General features: G+C 39.1%; 1 protein-coding gene across 1 annotated transcript; it reads right to left on the bottom strand.

Moving 5' to 3' along the window:
- Positions 1–2,643: 2,643 nt before the first annotated feature.
- On the bottom strand, positions 2,644–8,144 carry LOC117462075 (pyroglutamyl-peptidase 1-like). The gene is made up of 5 exons (XM_034104144.1): positions 8,002–8,144; positions 5,612–5,664; positions 5,317–5,433; positions 4,960–5,192; positions 2,644–4,356 (listed from the first exon to the last, which is right to left on the bottom strand). The coding sequence occupies exons 1-5, from the start codon at positions 8,030–8,032 to the stop codon at positions 4,116–4,118; spliced, it is 675 nt and encodes a 224-aa protein (XP_033960035.1). The 5' UTR covers positions 8,033–8,144; the 3' UTR covers positions 2,644–4,115.
- Between the last annotated feature and the right edge of the window lie 1,840 nt (positions 8,145–9,984).

The raw sequence follows: 9,984 nt of genomic DNA, 5'->3' as shown, positions 1-9,984 counted from the left end.
TGAAGCACTTATTTTAACTGATATTATACACATTAATTATACTCTTATGTATGTAGTAGATAGCAGAGGTGGGACCAAGTCATTGTTTTGCAAGTCCGAGTCAAGTCTCAAGTCTTTGCGCTCAAGTCCGAGTCAAGTCTCAAGTCTTTGCGCTCAAGTCCAAGTCGAGTCTCAAGTCAGGATGGGCAAGTTCAAGTCAAGTCCAAGTCCTAAACTTTGACAAAACGAGTCATAAACAAGTCATTATGTGTTTTTCACCAAATGTAATGACATCGATCAACAGAATAATACTTAATAATCAAACTGCTTTTTATTAGTCACATTAATAATCCATTTTCTCTCTGCTGGTAAAGTAACGTGTGTTTTTTTATTTTAAGAGGGATCAGTAAGTTAAGGCTACCGTGACGGTTTGATTCAGAAGGAGTTTAATGTATAAGATCCCTGATGTTGAGGTGACAGAATGTTTATCACTGTGTACAACATGTTATAAGGGACCCACTATCTATCTTTATGCCAGGGATAATGTGCAGCGAGGCGGTCTCTATGGGGAAGAGAACACCTGCATCTAGATCCCTCTGCAGGTGGTACTTTAACTATATTTTGATGCTAATACGTTTCTACTTTTACTTGTAACATTTTGAATGCAGGACTTTTTATTGTAACCGAGTATTCCTACACTCTGGTGCTTTTGTACTCAAGTACAAGATCTGAACTTCTCCCACCTCTGACAGTAAATCCTGAGTGGTTACCAAAATAAAGGTAACCAAAAAAGGTTATTTTCATTTTACAAATCCTGCACTCAGCTTTGCTTTCTCCAATATCATTGAAATGCAGCCAGATGCTGCTTATTTTTTCGGTTTTCGCTAATTTCTTTTTCCAATCCGTCTCCCCCGTCGCTCTGTGCAGCTGGCCTGTACCACTACACCTTCTGTGCCCCCCACCCTTCTTTCACATAATGGTATGATCCTAGTGTGTCCTCGCATATGATTGGCCGCTTGGTGGCCCAGCAAAATAAAGTCCCGTCCCTGCCTGCAAGAGTAGCGGCTGAAGATTCTGCTCTCCCCAACGGGAGTCTTTTCTTCTAGCGGCAGCTCGCGATCGGCGTGTTGGAGACAGACCTCTGAATTAAATGATCAAGTCACCTCAAGTCAGAAGGCTCGAGTCCAAGTCAAGTCCCGAGTCATTGGTGTTCAAGTCCAAGTCGAGTCGCAAGTGTTTTGTGATTTTGTCAAGTCGAGTCTCAAGTCATCAAATTGATGACTCGATTCTGACTCGAGTCCACACCTCTGGTAGATAGTATAAGAAATGTGCAGAATATGACAGTTTAATGGTGGAGGTACACACATATTGATAGATGTCTTGTAATTAACTATTAGTAGAGAATAACGAGTAATTAATATACTTTATAGAGATCTGCAGATAAATGTTTAGTCTTCTCAAGCACCAACTATCAAATATCTCCCCTGATTGTTGACACTTGACAATCACCTTTCCCTGAATTTTACTCAGGTGTAACTAAAGTCTGCTTTAAAGGTTGTTTATATTTCACATCATTAATCAGAATCTGCAGAGTTACTAAAGTAAATGTAGTGGAGTAAAAATACCAGGTTAACCTCTGAATTGTAGTGGAGTAGAATATATATTAATGCTGCCCATTATGGATACAAGCGATTTTCACCCATGTAGTAATTACATGTTTTAAATGTGTACACACCAATGTGTTTCCTATCGCCTAAACCTCCAGGGCTGTACACAGTTTAATACTGTCAACTTCTAATTTTTGGAAAAACGAAAACGTCTTTTAAAACTACAATTCCCAGTAGAGACGTGCCATAGAGAACATGTTGCGAAACACTATAGCCAGCATGTGTAGTTCTGGGGGGGCGTTCGAGTCCAGTTTTGAATAGTCTGCCGTGGTTTCGTTCTATTTCAAAGAGCTTGACGCTCGGCGTAACCTTGGCGCACTGCCACTCCAACATCCAATCACAGAGCTTGAAGATTAATCACGGGGTTTGTCAACGGGACTGTAGTCCCAAACGATAGCTGGGGATTATGGGTAGTGTAGTGTCTTCGGCCATCCTAAACTGAAATGTTTTTCGGATATCATATCGCATTAACAACACCACATCTGGCGTCACAGAGATCTTCTGTTACTGTCCTTTCTTCTTAGAGGAAGTACAGAAACACGTAACTGGATTTGTTTTAACGTTTGAGGCACAATAAACGACAGCAGCTTTTTGGCATGTTAAAAACTATTATTTTCTGCCTCGCTCATGAGAGTAACAGCTGGCAAAATTACAGCCTCGCCTACTGATTTCAAATGTGTGCTCTAAAATGATATTTATAAATGACTATTATCATTATTATAAGCAAGACAATAAATAGCAATGATATGTAGAAAATAAACGTATTTAAGATACGTTCATAACAAACGTAACGTGGGAGAAAATATGTTTCTAGAAGATATGTAGAAAATAAACGTATTTGAGATACGTTCATAACGAACGTAACGTGGGAGAAAATACGTTTCTTGCTTAACGTAATTGAGAATGCAGTTTAGTTCTGTGGGAACGTAATATTTAGGAGACAGGGTTTGTAAGAGCTAAAACAAAATGCAATGGAAGGAAAAGTTCTAGATCAATATAAGCAGAGGCAATCTTTATTTCCCATTTTCACTACATGTGGGAAAATCAGTGTAAATATGAACCTTTAACATTGGCATCTATGCATTTTCTTTGGGGTTCAGACACCTCCCCCTCCCCTCTATTAACTCCATGTTCTTTTCACAGATCTGTCAGGTCAGAACAAGTTCAGCAGGTCTGTTGAACCAGGATGAACTACACCCAGTATTTGCATAACTCGCCCTGCAACACTGGAATCTCAAAGTGTTATATTAGAATTGAAAAAATACACATGACAAATCAATGTATTGTTTCCTAATGTTTCACATCTTACTGTGCAAAAGTCTTTGAACATCCTCAGTGCCAGGCCTTGAATCAAGTTTACAGACGTTTTGAACTTAAAAAGGCAACACTGGCATTCAAATAGTTGAGTCTCAAAGAACACAATGTTCTTACTGGCTTTGTAATCACAGATCATAAAATGCTTTTTTTTCTTTAGGAGTTGACATTTCAACATTTCATGGGTGTGGTTATTAAGCCAAATGTGCATGTAGATTTTAGATAAAAAGAATATCAAGGTGAGAAAAATGGCTTTTATGATTATTTACTGAAACCTATAGGCCTATATTTGCATTCATGAATGTAAAAGGAAAATGATGAGCAATCATTTTTTAGTTGATGTTATTTTCAAAGTACAAGCAGTGCATGTTGAAGCAGTACCTTAGACATGGATAACATAAATAAAAGAAGCCTGCGTGTTACAATAATACACAGTTTGAAGATGGCTTTGCCTTGCAAAGGTGCACTACATACTGTACATAGGACAGACACATTGATCACAATTGATCAGATTACTTAATATCGATTGTGTGTGCAATATATTCCCTGAGATAAGCAAACAATTTTTACCATTAAGTGTGAATATTAACATTTCAATTCAATATAAATCATATTTCTCTAATGCAAATGTAAGCAATACAATGGAGCATGGCAGCATAATTTCAAGACAAACACAAATCATACCAATAGTAGGTGTAATACTGGAGAAAAAAAACACTTTAAAGTGAGAGGACAGAAAGTGTGGCTTTAAAAGTTAGTGAAGCTGTAAAATGTTCCCACAATGTGTTGCAAATAATTGGCGTTTCAGCTACTATTGTATGTTAAAGACGTCACATAAATCCCCTTTCACATCATACAATGTTAATACAACTATAATTGTTGTTAACATCTATTTTCAAAGTTGTGTCCGAGGAAGAGGAATGGTTGATATTCACAGGTGCCCACTGCTCCTGCACACACACATGTAAAGAACCAAGACCAGATCTAGAATAAACTAAACCTTCAATATTTTTTAACATGGTTTACAAATGGCACGGATATTACAGGTAAAAGCACCCAGTTAAGGCCATTAATTTCTGGAGCTAATGGTTGACTATCTTGGGGTCAGCACAGTGCTGACCCCAAGATAGTCAACCAGCACTCACTGCCGGCAAGTCATACGTGGTCATGCTGATGATGATGATGATGATGATGATGATGCTGCTGCTCGTGATTGCAGTGCTTGTTGTGTTCAGGATCCAGTTGCAGTATTTTCAGCATCTCCTGCACGGCGGCCTGCAGAGCTCGCCCCAGATCCTGGCTGCTGTAGGGTTTCCCAAGAGGAGGCACATGGATGAAGGCAGAGTGGCCGTGCCCCAGGTACAGAGAGGTGTAGTAGGTGTAGTCACACAGATACCTGCCATACACCAAAACAAAAGTGGTTGTCTGTATTATCACATGTCAACATGACCAAACAGATAAAGATACTAATGGTAAACCAAGCTGTTAAGACTTTCAAGATGAGTCATGAAACACTCCTAATTATCATGCATATTTTGCAATTATCCAGCTGAGAAAAAAAGGATATTTCGACTAGGAGAGGTGGGAATATGTATTCATGAAATGAAGATTGAGAGATGTATTAACTCAAACCAAAATCCCCAAAGCAGAAGACAAAACACTTATACAGTATTATATGCAGTTTTAAAATAAACAAATACAAATATTTTGTCCATTTCAGACCAAACTCTTAAATTTGTGGCCTTCATTCAGGCATGAAAATTGAAGCTTTGCAATGCTAAATTGGTTTATTGATGGTAATCCTGTTCTATTTTAACATGAATATTGTCACAGTATTGCATCATGGAATGGACAATAACGTTTTCTTATCTTATTAGCACACTATCTATTTTCATTTGAATCATTGTATTCATTATTCCATTATGACCAACACCTGTCCTTTGCTAGGAGAGTATGTGAGTGTGTAAATGTTCCTACGTGTGTAAACTATAAAACAAACCTTCCAGCATCTTTGGACACAGAAAGAGTGACCCCGAGGTCAGAGCCATTGACTGTTTTGCAGACTGTTTCCATGTCCAGGAGCGATTGTATGCAGTCGGGGCCGCTGTCCATGCAGCACTGGGAGGCCGGGCAGAAGCTGCAGTTGTCCAGACGTTTGTAACCTTTGTTGTGGCCGCACTGCTCCAGAGTCACAGTGGTGGCTAACCCAGAAACACCCACATGGACCACCAGCTGCTCACAGGACCAAACACAGAGGAGGGTTGTTTTGGATTAAGTGAGGGATTATGACAACATTTCATATGTAATATAGTGGAAAAATGTGTTTGTTATGTACAATATTGTGTGTTTTCTATACCTGTGGCTGGGGCTCTTTCCACAGGGAAGGCAGTAGGTCTTGAACAGCCTGGTATTCAACAGGAACCTCACACACATGGAGGTCTACTGCTTCACCAAGACCTAACTTCTCCAGTTCCTGTCAGCACAGGTACAAATTGTGTATATATATATATATGTTAAACTCAAATGCAGTCTTACAGGGCTTTGCAGGCAAACAGTGAGTTGAGGGAAAGCCCACCAAAAATGTACATCCGTCTTTAAATGATTATTCAGGAGCTTAAATGCACCTTTGTTGAAATGGATAACTGGATTACCTGTACTGCCACCCAGCTGGAGTTCACTGCATGGCCACCAAAAGGTTCAAAACCTACAGAGAAAAATATTTTAAAATAAAACAATCTTCACTGCAGTAATGAGACAAGTGCAGCAAAGAAAATAAAAACGCAATGATGGCAATCTGTCATGTAGTGATAAGGGAAAATGTTTAAAACATTTCAAAGTCCAACAGTTGCCAGTTAAACATTAAATTGTATTCATAGTACAGTAAAAGGTTGTGAGACAGACCGTTGAGCAGCGCCACCAAGCAAGGAGGCAGAGCGTTCAAATACAACCCGCATTTATTCAAATCATGGGCACATGATTCACAGCCTCAATTGCTGTCCACCTGAACACAGTCAGCAGCCACAAGGATCTCACACACTACCTGTCCACTGACAGGGAAAACAGAGCCTAAATACACACACACTAATCAGGCCAATAAGACACAGGTGGGGGGGAGAGGAGACAACACAGGCCATCAGGTGACCACAATCACCAGTAACAGATAAGACGGGAGGGGGAACACTTGTACAATTAATGCAACTTAACGTCATGACATATACACGCTCAAACATATTATTTGCACACAATGATTAATCTCAACCGCTGTCAATCTTACACAATCATAAACACTTTCGGCGCTCTCGCTATAACTCCCCTCTCTTTTCAGGTGGAGCCGAGGACCCGACCAGCATCTGCCAGACGACATTCCAATTCATACGGTTTAAACCTGTTAGGCCCCAAGCCTGTTTTTCAGGTTTCAGGCTCGAAAATGACATTCCCAGAACAAATGATCATATCTTCCCTTCTAAAAGGGTTAAATTAATAATCTTTTTTCTCAAAGTAATGATAAACCTGTGAGTTGGATGTAGAAAAGTCAGAATCAATATAGATATTTTTTATTTTAAAGAAATTTCAGATTGAACATGATAAAAAAACTGTAAATTATAGTGTCCGTCCAAAGAATATGTTGTACTTATAGTGAAAACTAACCTTGGATGATGGGTTAGTAGACTAAAAGCTTTAGGAATCCAAAGTACAACATATAATAAGTACCCTGTATCAAGATTGATGCAAAACAAGGGATATTTGACCTTTTAAGACAGATTTAGCAAAAAAACCCTCTTCTGGGGCCATTTGGGTGGATTTGACCTATATCTGGCCCCCCTTGCTCGATTTTGACATGTGACATCTCTTCCCGACCGTTAGAGCCAATAGAATGGAAGGGAAATCGTCCCATAGACTCTCATGTTAAAAAAAGAAGCTTGCATCTCTGCGAATGAAATCTTGTTGCAGAGCGTAGGAATATCCCTGCTCTGACTTCTAGAAACGGAAACACAGTTTTATTGCTTATAAATTATCAGAACATTTCAACGGGGACACAGTCACATTGGATATTAACCTATGGATTAACTACAGCATCGTTTTTATTGTTTTAATGCCATTGAAGACCAGTTTTGACCAAGGTAAGCCATGTTAGCGGTTGTGGCTACCTACAAGCGCCACATGTTTTGATGTACGTTTTTGTTGATAACGTCGCGACGTTAGATTCTGTGTCTTTACGATCATAAACGATGTGTTGGATGTGCACCTAGGATAAGTAATAAGGGAGCTAGGAGTGATTTTCGGTGCAGTAATAGGTTAGCATGTTTCGCTCGGGGCTAATTCAGAGGGTCAGTGACAGTGTTAGCAATGTGTGTTTTTTTTGGGAAAAAAAATGAAAAAGAGTTTTTTTCCGTTATATGGATATAAAATATTCATAGTTTATTAAATATTAAGGTTCCTTAGACGTTGTTTCCTGCAAATCACGCGATTTCGGCCCCGGAACCGGGTCCGTGGGGCTTAAGAGGATTTATTAATCATGTAATAAATACTACATCAATAAATACTAAATAGTATAATTTATATAAAAATGTGCAAATATGCAATGCCAAACTGTACTGTGGAAATCACGCTAATAAAGTGCAAACTGTTCACTAAAGTGCTGAGTGACATTATTACTGTGCAAAAGGATGTTGTTTCATAAAGTGCAAACCCATATGTGCAATATTACAAGTTCCAAAGAAGGCAGTCCACAGGGACGAAGTTACCTTCGTCACAAAAGTGCAGGATCATTTCTGTATCGCAGATGGTAGTGTAAAAAACATCATTCCTTCACCTAATTCATATATTTGTTTCCTAATGTAAACCAACAGACACAACCCTTCTCTCATCACAGCAGCAATACTCACTGCAATGTCATAACATATTTATCATATAAACAGATCCATTAAAGTACAGCTCTGACACAAGGAGACAATTCAATGAGCTGCAACAGCACTAGGCAATAAAGAATTCTCTAAAACACCTTAATCTCTCTGGACACTGACCAGTTAAAGCCTCTCACCTGTTACTATTACTTTCTTCTTATTGGCCATTATCCTTGGTTGTTAGGACAGGAGCTGTCATAGATTGATAATGAGAGATCAAATATCCCAAACAAGAATCCCAGGATTGTGGATTGTCAACGCTTGCTGCCGTCTTCTTCTGACTCAGAGGTGAAAGGAAGTCACAAACCAGATCTGGATGGATCATACTGCCACCTGCTGTATGGGCATACACTCTTCAACAGCAGCATAATGCATTTGACTAAAAGGCCAAAAACAACAAAAAACAAAAGAGGACTCATTATCTTTGTTTTGTTTTTCATGCTCATGAAAGTGTTGGAAAGGGGGACAGGAGATGATGAAAACTGATACTTTTACTCCAACTGTTTTGAATGCAATAGAATGTAATTCAAGCCATGTGTGTGTGCTGAAATGAAAAGCAAGCATCTGCACTGCATTCACTGCGTCTGTTTAAGTGAATGAAAAACAACCTCCCCTCCATCAATAAGAGCTGTTGAGACAACCCATGAATGAACATTTGACCCCGACCAGCTGCTCATGAAGCGACATGCTCAGAGGTTTTACTGGGCAGCTCCCAGGTGTGAATGTGTGCAGTGTAACAGCGTCAGAGTGACACAGGGCGTTTCTGAACGTGCCTGCCCGAGGGATTAAAAGTCAAAGGACACTTCTCTGGCTGAGGGAGGGGAAATTGTATCTTACACAACCCCTGACACACTCCATTACCTGGGTTTAGAGGACAAACCCTCTTCCCAGTTTGTTGTCATGAAGGCAGAGTTAATCTAATATCGCCTAACAGCATTTATTTTCATTCTCGGTGCCGTCCACCCTTGGGTTGCGAAATGAGTCACACATTCTGGACACTGCACCCTGTGTGGCTCCACACTGGCACAGAGAAGAAAATATCTTTTCATAGAGTGGAGATTTTTATTTTTGCATTGAATGTTTCAAACTAATTTCTCTCATTCATTAAGGTTTACAGAACAACACTGATGTCTGCCTCTGAAGCACATCACACATACACTGCAACACCTCCTCTGAACACCTACACAACGTGCACTGCAGTCGCTAACACCCCCTCTTCTCCCTCAACCCATTCACCTTCCTCTCCGTCTCGCCTGCGTCACGGCTATGTCAGTGTTGCCATGGAAACGGATGGTGCCCTCTCTGCATGGTGGTGCTGATGCAGACAGTCTGCTGACGTCCTCGCTGTGAATGGGCGGAACAACAACATTTTACTGAGGAAGTCAATGCCTTATATAATGTGGACTGGATGTAAACACTAGATATTCTATTCTGCCTTTTTATATTCCATAATGATCTATTGTATTCTGCTTTATTTTTTTCTACTCTATAATGTTGTATTCTATTCTGTTCTATTATTTTCTGTCCTAATGTTTTATTCTAATCTATTTACAATGCTATATTCTCTAATGTTTTAATATATTCTATTATTTCTACTTGAATCTTTATTGTATTCTATAATCGACGTCTACACAATCCTATTATTTTCTGTTCTATAATATTTATTATTTATATATTTTGTATTCTACAAGGCTCCAATATATTGTGTTCTGTAATATTGTGTTCTCTTTTATTTTTTTATTGTATGTTTAATCTGTTCTGTAATAATGTATTTATTTTAATAATTAGAATGATTTTAAAAATTAATTTATATGTGGCGATGCCTGAGGTTTCACAGCTTTGTGTTGCGTTGTTATGATTAGTTCAATTAGTTTAGGAGGAAATCGATTACAAAATGGATAAATAAAAAGACTGAATTCAGCAACAGCCATTAAACCTTCAACCTTTTCAAATTTAAAATCACAGACAGCATGGTTTCCTCATTCTACTGTCACTGTTTCCTTCCCTTTTTCTACGCAGTTTCCCCAGAAACACTTTCAGAGCACTTATAGAGACACGGCTCATTTCATTTCACTCTGTTGGTCGTGTGTGGGGGCTGAATCTGACCATTGATCTCACAG

Source organism: Pseudochaenichthys georgianus, chromosome 17 (assembly GCF_902827115.2).
Source record: "Pseudochaenichthys georgianus chromosome 17, fPseGeo1.2, whole genome shotgun sequence".
Lineage (NCBI taxonomy): Eukaryota > Metazoa > Chordata > Actinopteri > Perciformes > Channichthyidae > Pseudochaenichthys > Pseudochaenichthys georgianus.
The sequence above is the reverse complement of the archived record's forward strand: the minus strand, read 5'-3'. Positions and strand labels throughout refer to the sequence as shown.

Excerpts from the sequence above, each read along its gene's own strand:
- LOC117462075 (XM_034104144.1), bottom strand. The coding sequence starts at position 8,032 with ATGGCCAATAAGAAGAAAGTAATAGTAACAG. Across the intron at positions 5,665-8,001 it reads GAAGAAAGTAATAGTAACAG|GTTTTGAACCTTTTGGTGGC; the intron begins GTGAGAGGCTTT and ends TTTTCTCTGTAG. Across the intron at positions 4,357-4,959 it reads GTGTCCAAAGATGCTGGAAG|GTATCTGTGTGACTACACCT; the intron begins GTTTGTTTTATA and ends GGTGTATGGCAG.